The sequence below is a fragment of the Vulpes vulpes genome, chromosome 15 (assembly GCF_048418805.1).
Source record: "Vulpes vulpes isolate BD-2025 chromosome 15, VulVul3, whole genome shotgun sequence".
NCBI lineage: Eukaryota > Metazoa > Chordata > Mammalia > Carnivora > Canidae > Vulpes > Vulpes vulpes.
The window spans coordinates 3,365,938-3,385,978 of NC_132794.1; the positions used below are offsets into that span (position 1 = coordinate 3,365,938).

The following is a 20,041-nucleotide window of genomic DNA, read 5'->3' on the forward strand; positions in this document are numbered from 1 at the left end:
GGAGCTGATATTTTGTCTGTCTTTGCTGCTGAGCGAGGTAAGAAAGGGAGGTGGCAAGACATGGCCCTCCTCAGCATGGAGCCCCATCTGCCTGCTTTCTCCTGCACTTCCCCGAGTTTGTTGGCAGGATAAGGTGGGACATCACCTGCCTCATGGTGCTCGTGGGGCCAGCATCCCCCGTAGCTCCACGGCCATCTGGGTGAGTCAGTCTCCAGCAGCTTAACCCACTCGTCGTTCTTGGTGGGTCTGACCACATGCCGACGTGTGCCTGAAATGTGCTTCTGAGCCTGTGGGACCTTCCAAGTCCCCGTGCACAGTTTCTCGGGGCCTTGGGGCCGATTCTCCAAAATGGACATACGGTCAAGGCAAAGCAAATCTTCTGATGGTCCCTTAATATGGTGTGCAGATGCTTGGTTCCGGAGGCAAACACACACCTTCTAGGGCAGAGCTCCAAAGGGAAGCTTGTCTTGTTGTCTTCTAATAGCGAAGTATGGTCGATGCTTATGGGACCAGGATGCCTTTCCCCAGGAGGACGAACATTAAAATATCTCATCCCCTGCCCCTGTCAAGGGCTGATTTGCAAGCAGATTGCAGGGCACGCATGGGCTCCCAGGCCTAGTCTGCTTACTGACGGTCTCCACGTACCGTCGATGCTTTGGGCTGAGGTTTTGAATTTAGAGCATTTTCTTCCCTGGAGGAGCTGAGAGCATTTGAATTTTGAAATGCAAAGCCCTCTTTGCAACAGGAATATTCAGATAAAGTGCAAGGTCCACGGGGGAGTGGAATGGCCTAGCTCCTGGGGTCTAGGGGGCACCAGGTCTGCATTGCCTCTTAGCACATGAGGTGCCCGGGGCTGCTGTAGCAAAGCAGAAGGCATGGGTTCCTTCGCAGATTGGAGGCCAGTATTCCAAAATCACTGTGTCAGCAGGGCCGTCCCCCCTAAGGTTCTAGGGAGCGATCCCTCCTGGCTTCCTCAGCTCCTGGAGCCTCAGCAGTCCTTGGCCTTGGGGGAGACACTGCAGTCTGTGCCCCGACGCTCACAAGGCCTCCTCCTCTGTGTATCTGTGTGCTCGGTTCTTCCGTCTGGATCAGACACCCTGTTTGTCTCTCCAAGCGGCAGCTGTGATTGGATTTAGGGCCTGTGGGATACTCCCCATCAGGACCCTTAGCTCAGCCCCAACAGGCAAAGACACTTCTTCCTGCTAAGAAAACATGCGCAGGTTCCAGGGACTGGGTGGGACTTCATGTTTGGGGCCACTCTTCAGCCTGCTAGCGCCCGTGTCTCTAAGCGGATGCCAGCTTTATTTTCCTAGCACATGGAGGAGGGGGCTCACACCAGGCGAGGAGGGTCTGGCTCGCGGGGAGATGTCTGCTAGGCTTTCACCCACTTAAAGCTGCAGCAAGTTCGGACTCTGGCTGAGCTATGACCCTTCCCTTCCAGCTTCCTGTCCTCCGTCTGGAAAGGGGCGGGGGGGCACAGCCTCAGGGAGCCCCACCCCAGTCTATGCCTGCTCTCCTGGACCCCACTACGGGGGGCAAGCCCAGCCTCCGCCGTGCCTTCCAGAGTCTGGGCAGTCCGCGTAGGGGAGCCCCGTTTTTGTCTGTCTTGGGCTCCTGGCCAGCAGCTGCTGTGCCCAGGCTGTTCCCTCCAACTGAAGGCCTGTCTAATGGGGATGCTCCGTGGCCTTCCCAACATCCAGTATCCTATGCTTAGTGCTCTTCTGGACCAAGTCCCCCACCCCCCGGAGGGGCTGGTGGCTTCTTGGGGTGAGCTCTGGATTTAGGGCGATTCGCTCATGAGCCCCCGTCAGGGCCTTCATTAGGTCATTCCGTGATTCGTCCAGTGAGATTTACCAACCAGGCCCGGAGCCAGGTGCTGGGGACACAGGGGGGCGTCCGACATCACGGCCCTGCCCTCCGCACAGGAACAGACCCTCAGCACCAGGGGCCAGGCCTGCTGTGGGCGCCTTGTCCCATGGAATCCTCCAACAGCCAAGTTCGGGGGTGCTTAGGTGTCTGAGCGCCCCGCACAAGCTTCTCATCTCCTCCATAAGTCTCAGTCTCCAGATCTGTAAAATGGGGAGTGACATCTCCCATGCAGCTGGGGGTGGCAAGGATGAAGTCCTAACTCGATGTGGGGGCAGAGGAGGCAGGATGTGGAGGTGCCGCTGGGGAAACTACGCAGGTCCAAGAGGCATCTCCCCTGAAGTGGCGGGTGGCCAGGGGCTAGTTGCAGGAGCTGCCCTGCCCCCTGGGGTTCCTGGGTAAGCGGCCCGAGGGCCAGCCTGCCCACCACCCTGACAGCGCCAGGGATTCCGTGTCACCTGTTCGCCTCTGGGGAGGGACTGTCTTCTCCGTGGAGGCTCTGTGGGGAGGCTTCACTCCTGGACGTGCCCCTCGCAGGTGGCAGGGCTCACGTGTCCCCGCTGGGCCCCTGAGCCTGGCCCTGTGGCGGCTGGCCCTCCGGGTTACCAAGTACCAGCCCCTTCCTCTCTCCGAGCACTGACTTGAGAGACCCCCATCTTTCGGGGCCCTGGGGGAGGCGACCCCCTCAGGGTCACACAGCTGGCCCATGAGAGAATTGGTGCAGGAGTATGGGATTCTGGGCAGGGCTGTGTCCCCGCATCTTCCCTGCCCCTGTCCTGGCACCATGACCCCCCGAGTTACAGGCACATGCTGCATGTTCTTGCGATGCCCAGGAGGCTGCCTGCAGAGGCTCACAGCGTGGGGCGGCCGCCCCTCTGCCCAGGGTGGATGGAGCAGCGCGGCCAGGCCCTCAGCACTGCAGGGCACGGCTCTTGCTGAGCCACCCGGGGCTAGGGCTGTACCCGAGGGGCCAAGTCTATCACGGAGTTAGCATAAAGTGTGGTTTCCCTTTGTTCATCTTGCAAAACAGAGAATTCCATCACCTGTAAGGCCTGGATGCTGCTAATGCCCCTTGGCATCTGTGAAGCGTGGAGTTCCCCGTTTCGCCGGCCGCTGGCCTCACCGTCCTTTCTGGAGATCAGGTCCATGGCCAGGCTGAAGGTGTATGTCCTGTGGGAGAAGAAACGAGTGTGCTGTTGTCTTCAAGACATTGGGAAGCAACCGTCTGCATCTGGTCATGCGTGTGCGTGGAATGCACATGACGAGATGGGCAGGGAAGGTCACTGTTGGGGACAAAACGCAGCAGTGTGCTCGAAGAGCCCAGTGCTCAGCACATAACAACTCCTGAGTAAATCTCGTTATGGGCTGAACCATGGCCCCTCGACATCTAGAGTCTTGGCCCCAGGACCTCAGAGTATGACTATTGGAAACAGGGTCTTTAAAGAGGTAATTAAGGTAAGATGAGGCCGGCAGTGTGGCCCAATTCAATCTCATAAGAAGAGAGTAGGAGGCGCAGAGAAAACACCAAGGATCCTGGCCCCAAGGAAAGACCATGAAAAGGCACCAGGAAGGTGTCCGTCTACACACCAAGGAGAGGCCTCTGGATAAACTAGCCCTGCCCACACCCCGATCTTGGACTTGCAGCCTGAGACCTTGAGAGAAGAGATGTCTGTTGTTTAAGCCCCCGGCTGGGGTACATGGTCCAGTAACCCAGGCAAACCAGTGCACCATCCTTGTAGGTTCACCTTCTAAGATAGCAAAGGCGTGAAGATGGATGTGGCTGGGATACAAGAGTGAAGGAGCCGTGAAAAGAGACATTAAGATGTAGGGAAACACACAGGAAGGGGGGTGCCTTTCGTGCATGCTGGGGAAAACAGTACCCAAGGAGTTGCAGGTGGTGAGGAAACTGCCACCTGTCCAATGAACCAAGAATGATGCCACGAGGTGGGCACAGAATCAGGGGACCTGGAGAGGATGGAGGGGAAAGATCATAGCTAACTAGAGTAGTATGAACTCCAGGACAGGAGGGCGGTCACGGCAGGTGCTCCAAGTGAGTGTGTCTGGAAGGAACAGGGAGAGGGGCCAGAGGAGGAGAGGGAACAGTCACTTACATCCTCCAGGAACAAGCAAATGACTAAGTATCCCAGGGGAAATTCATTTCATGAAAGGGGAGATCATCTTTATAAGTTCTACTTTAAAATGATCTGTAACCAACGCCCAAAAAACAAATAATCCAGTTAAAAATGGGCAGAAGACGTGAACGGACGTTTCTCCAAAGAAGACATCCAGATGGCCAACAGACACATGAAGAGTTGCTCAGCATCACTCATCATCTGGGAAACGCAAGTCAAAACCACCGTGAGATCCCACGTCCCACCTGTCAGACTGGCTAAAATCAACACCACAAGAAACAAGTGTTGATGAGGGTGTAGAGAAAGGGGAGCCCTCGTGCACCGTGGATGGGGACGCAAGCTGGTGCAGCCGCTCTGGAAAACAGTAGGGAGGTTCTTCAGAAGCTTAAAAATAGAACTACCCAATGACCCAACAATTGCATTGCTCAGTATTTACCCAAAGGATACAAAAATTCAGATTCAAAGGGGCTCGTGCACCCCAATGGTTATAGCAGCATTATTTACAACAGCCGAGACATGGAAGCGGCCCAAGTGTCCATCGATGGATGAGTAGATAAAGAAGATGTGGTCTATATATACAAGGGACTATTATCCAGGCATAAAAAAGAACAAAATATTGCCAACGACATGGATGGAGCTACAGAGTATTATTCTGAACGAAATAAGTCAGTCAGAGAAAGATAAATACCGTATGGCCTCACTCATGTGGGGAATTTTAGAAAACAAACAAGCAAAGAGAAAAAGAGAGAAACAAATCAAGAAACAGACTCTTAACAGCAGAAAACAAACTGCTGGTCACCAGAGGGAAGGTGGGTGAGGGATGGGTTAAATGGGGTTTTTTGTTTTTTCTAATGGCTGAGGAATGTTCCACCGTATACAGAGACCACATCTTCTTTATCCATCATCTGTCGATGGACACCGAGGCTCCTTCCACAGTTTGGCTGTTGTGGACATTGCTGCTAGAAACATCGGGGTGCAGGTGTCCCAGCGTTTCACTGCATCTGTATCTTTGGGGTAAATCCCCAACAGTGCAATTGCTGGGTCGTAGGGCAGGTCTATTTTTAACTCTTTGAGAACCTCCACACAGTTCTCCAGAGTGGCTGCAGCAGTTCACATTCCCCCCAACAGTGCAGGACGGTTCCCTCTTCTCCGCATCCTCTCCAACATTTGTGGTTTCCTGCCTTGTTAATGTTCCCCATTCTCACTGGTGTGAGGTGGGATCTCATTGTGGTTTTGATTTGTATTTCCCTCATGGCAAGTGATGCGGAGCATTTTCTCATGTGCTTGTTGGCCATGTCCATGTCTTCCTCTGTGAGATTTCTCTTCATGTCTTTTGCCCATTTCATGATTGGATTGTTTGTTTCTTTGGTGTTGAGTTTAAGAAGTTCTTTATAGATTTTGGAAACTAGCCCTTTATCTGATATGTCATTTGCAAATCTCTTCTCCCATTCTGTAGGGTGTCTCTCTGTTTTGTTGACTGTATCCTTTGCTGTGCAAAAGCTTCTTATCTTGATGAAGTCCCAATAGTTCCTTTTTGCTCTTGTTTCTCTTGCCTTCATGGATGTGTCTTGCAAGAAGTTACTGTGGCCGAGTTCAAAAAGGGTGTGGCCTGTGTTCTCCTCTAGGATTTTGATGGAATCTTGTCTCACATTTAGATCTCTCATCCATTTTGAGTTTATCTTTGTGTCTGGTGCAAGAGAGTGGTCCAGTTTCATTCTTCTGCATGTGGATGTCCAATTTTCCCAGCACCATTTATTGAAGAGACTGTCTTTCTTCCAATGGATAGTCTTTCCTCCTTTATCGAATATTAGTTGACCATAAAGTTGAGGGTCCACTTCTGGGTTCTCTATTCTGTTCCATTGATCTATGTGTCTGTTTTTGTGCCAGTACCACACTGTCCTGATGACCACAGCTTTGTGGTACAACCTGAAATCTGGCATTGTGATGCCCCCAGCTATGGTTTTCTTTTTTAATACCCCCCTGGCTATTCGGGGTCTTTTCTGATTCCACACAAATCTTACGATGATTTGTTCCAACTCTCTGAAGAAAGTCCATGGTATTTTGATAGGGATTGCATTAAATGTGTAAATTGCCCTGGGTAACATTGACATTTTCACAATATTAATTTTCCCAATCCATGAGCATGGAACTGGAGGGTATTATGCTGAGTGAAATAAGTCAGTCGGAGAAGGACAAACATTATATGGTCTCATTCATTGAGGAATATAAAAAATAGTGAAAGGGAATAAAGGGGGAAGGAGAGAAAATGGGTGGGAAATATCAGAAAGGGAGACAGAACATGAGAGACTCCTAACTCTGGGAAACGAACAAGAGGTGGTGGAAAGGGAGGTGGGCGGGGGGTGGGGGTGACTGGGTGACAGGCACTGAGGTGGGCACTTGATGGGATGAGCACTGGGAGTTATACTATATGTTGGCAAATTGAACTCCAATTAAAAAAAAAAGGAAAAAATAAATGGTTTTTTTTTTAACTTATGATGAAAAAATTTAAAAATACATAAAAATCTTTAAAAATCTACCATCGGAGCAGAGAAAAGGAGCAGTAGCCAGACAGGGAAATAAAGGGTTTGTGATTGATTCTGTTTTTAAGATAACTGTTGTTGCCAGTGGGAACGATGGGGGAAAGTCTCAGGAATGGCAGATGGTGCTGGCACGGAGCCCTTGGAGGGCATGGGATGCCCGGGGGCTGGGCTGTGAGGTACTGTGGGCCCGTGGCCCTGGGCGGGAGCTCAGACCACGCGGCACAGTCTGATGGGGGAGAGGGGCACGTGGCCCGAGGCTGCAGGTGGGCGGCCTGGTGGCCGGAGCTGGTTGGACAACCTTCTGACTTCACCTGCCACAGTGGACGGGACTGATGAATCCGGTAGGTGGCGTCTTGGTGAAGTGCAAACATCTCACAAATCCACCAGCGCACAGAAGCTCCCAGGCCGTAGCTGGTGGGAGGATCGGACGGGGAGGTAATGCGCTCACACTCACCGGGGTGACTGGTAAGGGCACACTGCCCTCACTCCTGCATTTTGTTTTGTTTTTAAAGATTTTATTTATTTATTCCTGAGAAACCCAGAGAGAGAGGCAGAGACACAGGCAGAGGGAGAAGCAGGCTCCCTGCAGGGACCCTGATGCGGGACTCGATCCCAGGACCCCAGGATCACGACCTGAGCCAAAGGCAGGTGCTCAACCGCTGAGCCACCCAGGCGTCCGTCACTCTGTGTTCTGAAGAGCATGATTCTCCTCTTGCTCTTCCAATAGTAGGCTACTTTGTGGTTTTCAACACCCAGAAACCTTAAATTCTAAGCATTTGATAGTCACTATTAAAGACCGATCTGTCAAGTGTCTGAAGAAGACTCCTTCCGTCACTTCTATGCTTTCAAAGCTCTCGTCCGTCCAGAAATCAGAAATAAATTCACTTCAAGTGCCTTCCACTTTATATGATTTTCTGTTTCCATTTAATTCCTGGGTTGAGTTCCATATATGAGGTGAGGCCACCCCCAGTACCCCTCATTGATACCCTTTCCTCTCCCTCTGATGCGTCGGCAGGTGTGAAGAGGCCAGGCCTCCCGCTCTCGTATCCGATCTGCTTTCCCTCCTTCTCCCAAGCCAGGACCGTATCATCGGTTTACAACAGCTTTTTAATATGTGTAGGGTAACCAGCTCCTCTCGTTACTTTTTTTACTTTTCAAGGTTTCTTGAGTTTCTCTCCCATTCATTCTTCCAGATACACTTTTCGATCATCTAATACAGTTTCAGCAAATGATCCTATTGAGATTTTTCTGGAATTTCATTAAACCTGAAGGCTCATGAGGAATTGATACCATTCATGATTCGTCTTCCTCTATCATAAATGCGGTGTGTTTCTGCGCCCTCGGCCCGTGTGTGAATGTTTGCATTTCCCCCCAGGGACCTCATGTCCTCCATTCCCCCACAACTACCACTAGCCCCCACGTGTTCACGCTGAGACCTGACCAGAGCCAGAGCGGGGTGGGGGGGGGGGCGCGGAGCTCATTGGGAGCGTTTCCCCTGCACCCCAGCTCCGGCCACCAGCTTTCCACCACCACTGCCCCGGACCGTTTGTGCCCATGTGGTGTTTCAATTGGCGAACGCACTTCTCAAAATTGTGCAGTTCTGCAAGTTGTACCTTCTATTTTCAGGTTGTTGCCCTCCTGTTTTGTTCTGGAAACTCCCATTGGCGGGATCTAGCTCATGTAGAGCTAGATCCTTTGCTTGCATACTCTCAGGGTCAGAGGCGAGCTCCCCAGAGGTGAGGGCTGAAGTTGGCCGTAAGTGGACGGAGAGCACAGGTATCCATGCCCAAACCATTGACAGCTCCCTCCTCCCATCGCAGAGGCCCCATTTACAGTCTCCAATTGACAAAGGAAACGTCGGTGGGTTTCCTCTTCCTGAGGATGAGGCGGGGCCTGCACCCTGCTCGTGCCTCCCCACGTGTGCACAGCAGAGCCTCCTTATCTATAAATAACATCTGTGAAGACTGCAGTTGGAGAGAAAACCAAATTGTTTTTTTGCTTGTCTTTCGAATGAAATATAATCAAGATTACAATGAGAGGTGAAAGGAAAGAACTTGGCATTTAAATATTTCTGATCTTCTCTTGGGAGAACTACTTAATGGTCAACCCAGACCACAGAAGTAGATGGGTTGACATTCTCCCTGGCTTTTAAAAGGGGCATAGCTGCAGCCTATGGGGCTGTATGGACCACATTCCCTATTAGATTCCTGGGGCAGCCGTAACAAGGCACTGCAGACTGGGCACTGAAACGACAGACATTTATTGTCCCTGTCCTGGGGTCCAAGTTCTGGGATCCAGGCGTGGACAGGGTTGGTTCTTCCCGAGGCCCTGCTGGGCCCGGGGATGCCGTCCTCTCCCCCTGTTCTCATGCCGTCCCCCTCTGTGTGCATCTGTGTCTTGATCTCATAGAAACATGAGTCAGATTGCATTAGGTCCACCCTAGTGACCTCCTCCTCCCTTAATCACCTCTGTAAAGACCCCATCTCTACTGTCCCATTCTGGGGCGCTGGGAGCCAGGACTTCAACACAGGAATCTGAGGCAGATAGAATTCAGCCCACAATAGCACCTTTATTACATCTGAGGTACTTGCCACCAACATGCTCTGTGGTTTTGGAAATTACTGGGTGGATATGGCTTCGGTGCTGAAAATCCTCTCATCTTGGCCAGAAGACAAACTGTTCTCCAAGCTCTAACACTCCCGGCCTCTCCGCTCTTTGTTCTGGGTTATGTGACATACATTTTCTATGTGGAGCGTTGAGAGCCACTTTGATTCCTGAAGACACTCCCCCATCGTATCAAGCTGGTCACCTCTCGTCTCCTTCAAGGTCACCAACAGGTTTCGGGGTGTGATTCTGTCGTGCAGTGATTCCAAAGACTCCCAGGACCACAGCAAGAAAGCTGAAGTTGAATTGGTGACGGGCGGTGGATGTTTCAGTGGCCAAGCAGAACCGCATGGCTGCAAACTCATACCTAGAAAGGTGTGCCCTCTGGCAGGTAGGGGCTGCTCCAGGGTAAGTGCACATCTGTTCTTGGGCACATCCGTAAGGCCAGCAGGTGACACATGCCAAGTACCAGTCCTGCAGCCCACGCAGGGAGAGGTATGTACCTGTGTGTCCGCAAGCTAGCCTTTGGACGGTGCCACCAGACCATATTTCCCTCTACTCAACAGATTAGTGATGTGTCCAGTCATTCAAGGATCATCTTCTAATTTAAATAGACTTCGGTGTTTAACCAGGTACACTTTTGGCAGTTCTAAGCGACTTTGCCAGGGTGACGGAGTCTGACAGCAGTGCTGGGGATCTGCCATCGGGCCTGTAATCACACGTCACAGTGTGTCAGCATGTCTTGTCTTCCTCCAGAGAGGATGGGGGTGCTTCCAAAACATGGCCAGTCAGACACCCCACGGGGGAGCCCACTACTTAGTTTTCTCTCTTTTTGTTGCAATTTTTCTTGGTGTTTATTAATTCATAAGGAAAACTTGTCTTTAGGAAAAACAGTCCCAGAAATGTCAGGCTTAATTGGTTATGTTGGTCACAGGTGGTTGACTGATTGCGAAGCAAAACATATAATGGCCACACACTTGTCTTCTACAGAGTCTTCACTGGGTAGTTCTAGAAACATCTGGGTTTGCCAATTGGCCCATGGCAGTGAGGCTCTCCCATCCTGAGCGGGGAGTGGAAGACCTGTCCCGCTCCTCCTGGAACTCAGACAGCGGTGGGGGCGTGACCAGCATTTCCCAATTTGCTTAAAGCATTGATGAGACCTGGTGATGGACAGAGTTGGTTCTCAAGGAAAACAGGTGCTTCCTTAGTTGTGTGACACCATCCGGCCTCCCCACTTTCCCAGGCCAGAGTGTTCTCCGCTCTCCAGGACGGGGGCTGTATTGGATTAGCTCTGCAGTCCCGCGGGGCTCCAGTGTGACTTCGAGGTAGCCCACAGGGCCCATGGCCATGTCCACCCTGGCAAAATAGTGCTTCTCCCAAATGACTGGTCTACTGCATCTGGAATGGCTGAGATCGTTTGGTGGAAACCGTATCCCTTTCTGCATCGGGTGTGGGAGGGCGGGGATCTCCCGGCATGCATGGCGTGTGCAACCCCAGCCCTGGATTTGTCTGACTTCTCCCATTTACTCTCTCTCTGACCCAATGTCTTTCTTTTCTTTAAATTTAAAATGGGGTGAATTTATATTTTGAATAAGTAATGCACACATATGGTTCAAATATTTACAAATCACGGGAGGTAGAGAGCAAAGTCTCCTTCCCAAGTCTTCTTCCTTCTCCCGGCCCTTCCCCCAACCCCCAGGCGACCTCTGTTGGAAGTTTCTAGAGATGCTCCTTTCCAGGGAACTTTTAGGCACAGGCATGCGTAGAAATACATATCACACACATACATGTGCAGACAGTTGTGTTCTGCTTCACCCTTCCCCGCAAATAGTTCTGTGCTACACACCGTTCAGCAACCCGTCTCGGATTTTTTCATATCAGCACATAAAATATGATATGAATTTTATTCATTTGACCTTTTTTAAGCACTGCAAGTATTCTATATGGATGTATCACAACTTATTTCACTAATACCTTATTTCATAATTTCATGATCTCTTTTACAGACAGTTTAGGTCACTGTGGAAAGCACACGCGCACCTTTTCCCAGTTATCCCATCAAACGCTAAGCTGCGTGCTTATTCGTAGCAGCACCATCTATTTCGTAGATGCTCTTAAAGACCCTGGTCAGCGGGCTTTAAGTTAATCAAAAGGGAGATTATCTTGTGTGGGCCTGACTTATTCCGCTGGAAGGTCTTTAAAAAAAGGCTTAGGAAAAAAAAAAAATAAAAAAAATAAAAATAAAAATAAAAAAAGGCTTAGGGCTTCTCTGACCCTAAGAGGTTCCAAGTAGCATCTGTGTCTGCAACTGCTCCCTGTCTGCCTGGGGAGTCCGTCCAGATTGTCACACCGAGACAAGCACTTCGATCACCATGGTTTCCAGAGGTTATGTGGTTTCCATGGTTTCCTTCACTCCCTCCCTTCTTGCCTGCCTGCCCCTGTGGAGCTAACTCCAAGAGTCACGCACGGCACTGCCTTGTAATAAATCCTTTAATGGATGTGTATATACGTGGTGCGTAACATATGCATGTATCGTAACATAAATAATATGACATAAATAGAAACTATTATATTATCAATACATAATTTTCATGTATTAACTATAAAATATATATGTATAAATATATTTATATTATATATGTACAAAACATATACAATAATACATGTACATTTATACATATACGATATATATATAAATTACTATTCTGTTCTACTCTGGCTACACCTTAACTGAATTTGGGGGACCTTTAGCATGTAGTGGTGAAAAGTTGAGTGACATTGTTGGTGGAAAGCAGAAGCTAGAAGCAGTGAAGTTGGTCGTGTAGCACAGAATATCTCCAAGCACAGTGTTAAAAGTGTGGCCCGTTTTCTTCTCGTTGCTCATAGTGACGCATGTCAGGAGAGAGATTAATTGAGGGAAGAGAATTGGACAAAAGGAACCAATACCTGATGGTTCCAATCAACCTCAGCCTCTCCAGATGATGCTAAAAATGCTCAAGTGAAGAGATTCTCCAGTTGAACGTGAAGAAGCAAGCCACCAGGAGGCCTATAGCTTCTAGGAAATGAGTTTTGCCAACACCATGTGAGCTCAGGAGAGGACCCCGAGCTTCAGATGAGACCCTAGCCCTGGCCCAAATCTGGGAGACCCCAAGCTGAGGCATGCTCAGACTCCTGATGCATGAAAACTAGAAGATATTGAATGTGCGTTGCTTTAGCTGATAAGCTCATGGTCGTCTGCGTAAAGCAATAGACTTCAAAGTTGACACACTGAGCAGGAGGAAAATAAAGCCAAGTTTAGGATCTCTGAGTATGATCTCTTATGTCCATAATGAGGAAGTTGTTTTTGTAGTCATTTTAGGATTATGATATCAAAAGACAAAGAGAGTAATTCGTGTTTTCTGAACACCATCCTCAGAAAACCATGAATTGACCAAGATATGTACTGTATACCTACAGGGATAATGTCGCCAGCATGGAGAAAGCAATTTTTACCAACGAAGGAATGATCTAGAAGCATACAAATATGGCAACCCCTGTTTTCAGAAGGACATTCTTGGGCATTAACTCAGGGAATGGTGTCTGGGGTGTCGCTGGAGGCAGCACTCACCTGTGCTTAACCCAGGTGTCAGACTCGCTGGCTTGCTCTGTGTAGTTCTCGGGTAGGAAGCCCCGGCAGCCCGTCCGCTGGGAGATCCCAATCACCCAGCCCTTGCTGGCTTCCTCCTGCTGAGTGGGGTCCACGAAGATGTAGTCACCGGGACTTAGTGTCAGCTCGTCCACATTCTGAGGTTTGTACTGGAAGAGGGCCCTGAGGGTCTGGAAAAGAGGCAAGTGTTTTCCTGTCTCAAGCAAGGACTTGTGCAGAGAAAGATGGTATCAGGAGAAGGATGACAGGGGCCTCTTGCTTCTAGGCCCCCGTGATGAGTTCTAAGACTCCAAGGCACTGTCCCGGCCTTTGGTGATAAATGGTGACAGAGGGTACCAGAACGTGGCTCAGGATTCTTGGGATAGGTTTGGAAATGAATTCTGGTGTCTACCTATCTGTTATCTATCTCTTATCACTATTTACTTATCTCTAATATGAAAGATCTTAGAGCATAATTAGACTTTCACATCTACCTTCCTTGGCATGAGTTTATTCGTGATTTCTCATACAACATGGAACACGGTGGATTCATTCATGCTAATTCCATGGGCCTGAAAGGAGCCCGGCACACTTTCTATTTAAGCCAATCAATGTAGGACGTCCTGCAATAAGGCTTCATTGAAATCATCATTTAAACGAATTAATCAGCGATACGATATATTTGTAGATTTTTGCAGTAGTCTGTTTTTTATCGCCAGAATTGCTACCATTCTTTTTTCAATTTTTTGTGTGTGTGTGTCTGCACTCATATGTAAAAGAACGAGAGTTCCAAATTGCACAGAAGAGAAAATGATTTAAAAAACCCAACCACGGGATCCCTGTGTGGCGCCTGCCTTTGGCCCAGGGCACGATCCTGGAGACCCGAGATCGAATCCCACGTCGGGCTCCCGGTGCATGGAGCCTGCTTCTCCCTCTGCCTGTGTCTCTGCCTCTCTCTCTCTCTCTGTGTGTGACTATCATAAATAAATAAAAATTAAAAAAAAAACCCAACCATAAATGGTCTTCGTTTTCCTGAAATGCCTCCAGAGGAGGGCTCCTGGGGGTAAGCTCTCCGTCGGGTGGGCAACCATTGGTTCCCATGGGGAGGCGGCTCTGGCTGAGGCTCCCAGGCCCGGGTTTGCTCACCTGGTAGTGCACGAAGCGCATGTCTCGGGAGTAAAGTGCGGCAGTCCACTGGCAGCTGTGGCTCGGGTGGATGGCTCTGGCCAGCTGCTCCAGGGTCCTCTGGTGGTGGGGGTAGAACTTGTGGGCCAGGGTCAGGTGCAGCTGCTTGGTGCAAGGCTTCACGGTGCAGTCTGTGAAGTCCGGGGAACACAGGGTTGAAGGGGGCTCTTACCCACACCCCTAGCACTGCTCCTGGGACAGCCCCACAGCCCGGAGTGGTGGGGCAAGGCCTTTCTGCGTGGTGCCTCCTGCCTCTGCCCTCTCCTTCCCCCTGGGCACCGGGGCTTTGTTGGTAAGGCCAGGACGCCCTCCAGACTGCACCATCTCCTGAGTTCAGCTTATAGGGGAGATGGTGGGTACTGCAGATTTTACAAGGAGTAGGGAAGAGGAGGGGTAGAGATATGGGTTGGGGTGTTTGGAGCCTATCGATTGGCAAGCTAGTTGCCCAAACAGTTGGTTAAAGTGGACGCAGTGGACAGCTCCTCCTTCATTCCCCGGGGTGTGCACATCTCTCAGCCCTCAGAGTCAGCCACGCAGAGTCAGGCCCTCTCCATCAGTGGGTTTGGGTTCAGCCACAATCTCAGGAAGAAAGCACCACAGGCCGCTCAACTGTGTCAAACATGACAGGATCGCTAGTATTTTGCTCACTTTGGTGAAGCAGGAAGCCCTCGGAGTGGCCAACCCTGGTCTTTTTGGGTGGCCTCTGCCCTGGTGGCCCCGGCCCTCCCAGTCCTCATTCCAGGGCCCTGGCGTCAGCCAGGATCTGTTTTCAACTGGGCCACAAAGGAGTTTATGTTCCGGGGAGGCGGCGATGGACAGGAGCACCCAGACTGTGGTATCACATAGGCCTCCTCTGCTCCTTCTGGAACGGTGACCTTGGGAGCATCTCGATCTGACTCAGCTTTCGTTTTGACAGTAACAGCTTGGAGACAGTGACAGCCACCTGCTGGGGCTGCATCGAAGCCATTCCCTTAATTCGCGTCGTTTAGTCAACACTAGCTACCTGCCACCTCTCCCGGGGGCAGCACACACCAGCAGGTAGGATGTGTTCTCCCCTGGAAAACATCACGATGTTGCCATTGCTTCCTGGACCCACCTGGTGTCTCCCCTACACGAGCCTTTTAGCAGCAACTAAGAAACTGTCGAGGGGAGAAGGCGAAGTTGCGATGGTGTGTGGGTGGTGCGGAAATTCCTTTCTTAGGTGTTTCAGCACCGCGGGGGGGAGGACGGCCTTGCCACGTGAGTCAGCGTGGCCTGGGAAAGACCCATGCTAATTGTCATCGGCGTGATCAGTGAACCACACACCACTTCTGAATGGGCCCTCGTCTGCCCTCCGCAGCCCCTGTCTACGGGGGCGTTCCACTGGGTGGGGACAGAGGGGGACACACTTTGTCCTGAGAGGGGCCCAGGACACGCTGAAGCCCATGGGCCCCTCCCCAACCCTCGGGGTCGGGCCCAGGGCAAGGCAAGGCACCCCACATCTCAGCCGCTCTGTTGGAGCGCAGGGCTGGTCGGCCAGGACCCCAGGGGGACCGAATGAGACAGGACTGGACCCCTGTTCCAGCTCCGACCACTGCTTAGGGGACACTGTCTCTTTTCTGGGTCTCTTTTCACAAATGGCCACGGACAAGGGGGACTTGAACCAGCAGAAATGCATTCTCTCTCAGCCTGGAGGCCAGACCTCTGAAATCCAGGGGTGGGCTGGGCCGGCCTCCCTCTGAAGCCTCTGGGCAGGGTCCTTCCTGCCGTGTCGGGCTCCCAGGGCTCCTGGTGCTCCTTGCCTCGTGGCCACATCCCCACATCTCTGCTGCCCTCCTCCCATGGCCTCCTCCCCATGCCTCTGGGTGTCCTCTCCTCTCTCAGAGGGACCCCAGTCACTGAATGTAGCGCCCACCCAACTCCCATCTGGCCACATTTTAACTAATCATGTCTGCAGAGACTCTTTTCCCAAATAAAGTCTATTTCTAAGGTTCTGGGTGGACAGGAATTTCAGGGGACTCTTCCACCCCATGACAGTGACCTCTGGCCGGCATGCTACTTACTCTTCACTGGCCTCAGTGTCTTCATTTTAAGAATAGGGCATGCGAGACCCATTTTTATTTGGGGGGGGTTTGCAAAGCATAAGAGAGGTGCTGTGCCTGTTCTGGGGCCACAGGGCAGGGCTGGATGAGACCGCGCTGTCCTCTGGAGGCAAGGAGGTCAAAGAACCATCACTTGACTCTTGTTTCTATAAAGGACGCCAATCTGCAAAGGCTCAGGGTAAGCTGATAATCATGCAGCAAATAGGACCCCAGAGTCCAGAGGCCAGGCTCCAAGTGGAAATCCAGGACGCGGAGACCTCATCACGTGGCCAGATCTGCATCCAGGCACATCTGAAACCAGGGGTCAGGACACTGAGCACCTCCGTGTGCCAGGACCGACGGGGAGCTCCACAGAAGCAGGCGGTGTTGTTTGAAGGCCCAGAGCCCTCGCCACCGTGCAGAGAGACAGGAGCGACTCCAGGGGCCGATGCGGCCCGAGGAAGCCCTAGCGCTGACCAGAGACTCGGGAGGAGCGCTCGTCCTCTGAGGTCCCTCCTGTGGGCCCCGCCGGAGCCCGACTCCCCACCAGCGCAGGTCCAGGGGGGATGGGAGGGATGCAGATGCTCCCAGTGAATCTAGACCGTCCTTCCCCAAGAGGTGAAGGAGAAAAGACTCGCTCCTCCCTAAACGTTAGCAACAACCACCTAGGACTTGCGTTTTCCACACAGCGCTGGCCCCGGGAGGGGATCTGCCCAAGGTGGGTGTGGGGCTGGGGGCGGCCCCGATCCCCCAACATGGGCACCAGCCTGCAATCCACCGTCTTCATGTGGCCACTCGAAGCCTCTGGAGGGACAGTTGCCCAGGCAGCTGGAATGTGCCAAATGTTTGCAAAAACCACACTGATGGAGACAAAGGTATTCCCACTTAGGGAAAAGGTGTCCACGGGGTCTCAGAGTCTGCGTTCCTTTTGAGGGCCGTCCCGGCTCATTAGGTTTAGCTCCGGCTGAACTGTTCAGCCTCAGACTAAGGCCACGTCCGAGGAGCTGGCTGCAAAGGGAGCGGTGGGGGTGGAATCGTCCCCGACCGGGGCGTGTGTGTGCAAGCGAGGAGCAGCTTGCACCCCTTCCCTGCAGCTGGCCTTCTGCCCCAGGAGCAAGCACGGCCCCGGACAGAGTGATCGGTCCCTATTAACCGTGCTCCTCGTGTGCACCTGGCCAGGGCCGCCACCCACCTGCTAAGACAGATGCTTCCGTGGCGAACATCATGGCGAATTCCCGGATGACGTCCGCAGGGCTGTCGCTCACGAAGAAGCCTAGATAGCTGATGGAAGAGTAGAGGACCAGAGGGACTGTCGGGGGGAAGGAACCCAGGATCCTGTCCCCAGCTTTCTTTAGGGCCTCATACAGACATTCCACCTTGTGGTCTTCACACTGAGGGAGAAGAGAGAGGACGTGCGACGGTTAGCGTAGTTGGTAAGAAACCAGGCAGCCAGCTGGGCCTATTTTGGGTCACGATGCTGGAATATGACTTATCTCATCCAACTGTTTGGGGTCATGGAGATTTGTTCCACACCCGGTGCTCAGTTTCTTTCTTTTTCTTTTTTTTTCTTTTTAAGATTTTATTTATTTATTCATGATAGACACACACACAGAGAGAGAGAGAGAGAGAGAGAGGCAGAGACACAGGCAGAGGGAGAAGCAGGCTCCATGCAGGGAGCCCGATGTGGGACTCGATCCCGGGACCCCAGGATCACTCCCTGGGCCAAAGGCAGGCGCTAAACCGCTGAGCCACCCAGGGATCCCGCGGTGCTCAGTTTCTTAGACATTCACGTCAAATTCCTTTTGGAATGGAATATCCTTTAAGTGTCTAGGCTGGAAGTCTCTTGTCACCCTCGTTAGCTCCCGTCCCTCTGTGTCATGTCGAGTCAACCCACAGCTGTCGTCAACCCACATGTGGCATCATGTGGCCTCTGGAGGTTTCCCTGAACCACGGGCATGCAGCGCTCAGAGCTCACGGCGAGAGGGGCAGTGGCCGAAGCCCCCCACGTCCGGCCACACTCCCACAGTGGCCAAGCCCGTCACGGCCCCTGATGCTGGTTTCCATGGAGGTGACTCGGTGCCCCCAGGCTCCCTGTCCTTCTCCATCCTTCACAGGTGCTTCTCCCCAAATAAATCTCTTGCAATCGCACCTGGGGTCGCATGTCTAACTCCACCTCGGGGTCTGCTCCTTGGGAGAGCGTGAACCAATGCAGGCTCCCACCTGGTCTCCCCGCTGCCCCCCAATTCACTGCACACATTTCGGCCTGACCACTCTACCTAATGCTGTGTCCCTGCCATGCCACCCCCCCCACCCCAAAGGGGCAGGTGTGCCCCCGGTCACCTGCAGAGTTCTGTCTACACCCGCTCAGCCTCAGTGCCAGCTCTGTCCAAGCCACTTCCTGGGCTTGGAGACCTTCCTCCATGTGGAAGACTCACATGAAGGCACAGTGAACCCCAGCCCCATGCCCTCCCACTCCCCACCCCTACCCTGGCAGGAAATCAGCCCCAGCCCTGCTCCCGGACGTTGGCTCCCTCTGAATTTCCCATGGCTCCTTTCATCCTCTGAGGAGTCAACCGTCTTCTAGTTTTCATACGCAGTTTTACATCCCTTCATCCGCCTATTGCATCTCTGAGGCCCTTGCGGGGCCTGGGAAAGCGCGTGATTTGTGGAGGGTATAACCTTGAACCTGAGTGTCCACGCTGTGATCTCGCGGCCGCAGGTACGTGGTCTGGAAGCACCGAGTCGGACTGAAGCAGAGCTGCGGTGGGACCTCCGCCCGTGGAGGCTGAACGTTTTCCTTCTGCAGCATCAAGGGCAGAGACCCAGTCCCTCTGGCACCCACCTGCCAGGAAGGGCGCCCGGCCAGGCGAGGCGGCGTTGGACGTGGGCCGGGGGTTAGTGGGACGGCCGACGTGGGAAGGGGAGGGTGTGTGTGCATGTATCTAAGTCGTGTCTGTGTGGACATGTGGGTGCCGGGTGCTGGGTGCAGCCCTGGGGGCGTGGGAAGAGGAGCTGGAGGCCTGGGTGCCCCCCCCCCCCCCCCCCCCGCTGCCGCAATGAAGCACGCCCGTTTCTGAGGCTGTTTTCATCGCAGGCTTTGGCTGCCTTCTTCCCCTGAGAGCTCCCAGGACAAGCCGGAAAGGAGTCTCTGACCAGCACAAGTGCTGTTGCTGGAGGGTGACCAGCTCACCCCAGTTTGCTCGGGATTTTCCTGGTTTTGGCACCGAAAAGCTCTGTGCCTTGGGACCGCGTCCCCCCAGCTCCTGGGGGTGGGTGTGTGTCTGCTGGGAACAGCCTGTGCAGAGGCTTGCAGCCCCTTCCCACGCACGCTGTGGAGCCTGGGACGGACTCGTCCTTGGGCCCCGTGGGATTCCTGAATCGCTCTTAGGGCGGAACCCTAAGAGCCTGGGGACAGCAGAGGGGGGCAGGCCAGGGTGTGTCCTCCCCTGGTTCCTCTGGTGGGGAGCCACAGAGGAAGTGGCAGCCTGTCCCTCCCCGCCTCCCTCCCTCTTGTGCCTGTGTCTTCTCCTCTGAGCCAGCCCAGGTCCCTCTTGCCCTCCTAGGACCCCTGTGAGGCTGCCTGTTGGACCGTTTTCTGAGTCAGGGCCGGTTCCTGAAGCAGGGAAAGTCCTGCATCCGAGACGGGCCAGCAGTGAAAGTTCTCCGGCTCATCCAGCCCACGGTTCCAAGATACCTGCTCTGAGGCCCTGTGCTAGTCTGAGGGTACGGAAGCGAGGGAAGCATCTACCTTCTCGGGAGGGATTCAGACTCGTGAGGGGCGCAGGGCGGCACCAGACACACGGGTGGAGCCATGGACAGTGCCACCAGAGATACTAGCAAACAGGTGGGTGGTGGGAGCGCAGGGGGCAGCGGGGGAGACAACCGGAGGGGGGGGATAAGTGAGTGGGGCTCTGAGGGATGCATAGGAGTCACCCAGCTGAGGCTGAGGAGAAACGTGAAGGGTGTCCCATACCAGGAGGCCCGCTGGTGTGACAACTGCAGCCCCCACCTCCCACCCCGGTGACAACC

The 20,041-nt window shown here is 52.8% G+C and overlaps 1 protein-coding gene across 2 annotated transcripts in view; it reads right to left on the bottom strand.

The window, feature by feature from the left end:
- Positions 1 to 20,041, bottom strand: part of UBASH3A (ubiquitin associated and SH3 domain containing A) — a 43,379-nt gene that overhangs the window by 17,752 nt on the left and 5,586 nt on the right. For both annotated transcript variants that reach the window (XM_072739741.1, XM_072739742.1), the window contains exons 4-7: positions 17,205 to 17,403; positions 13,914 to 14,083; positions 12,750 to 12,958; positions 2,910 to 3,036 (exon numbers count right to left, since the gene is read on the bottom strand). In XM_072739741.1, coding sequence (XP_072595842.1) covers positions 2,910 to 3,036; positions 12,750 to 12,958; positions 13,914 to 14,083; positions 17,205 to 17,403 — 705 coding nt within the window. The remainder of the gene's footprint in view (positions 1 to 2,909; positions 3,037 to 12,749; positions 12,959 to 13,913; positions 14,084 to 17,204; positions 17,404 to 20,041) is intronic.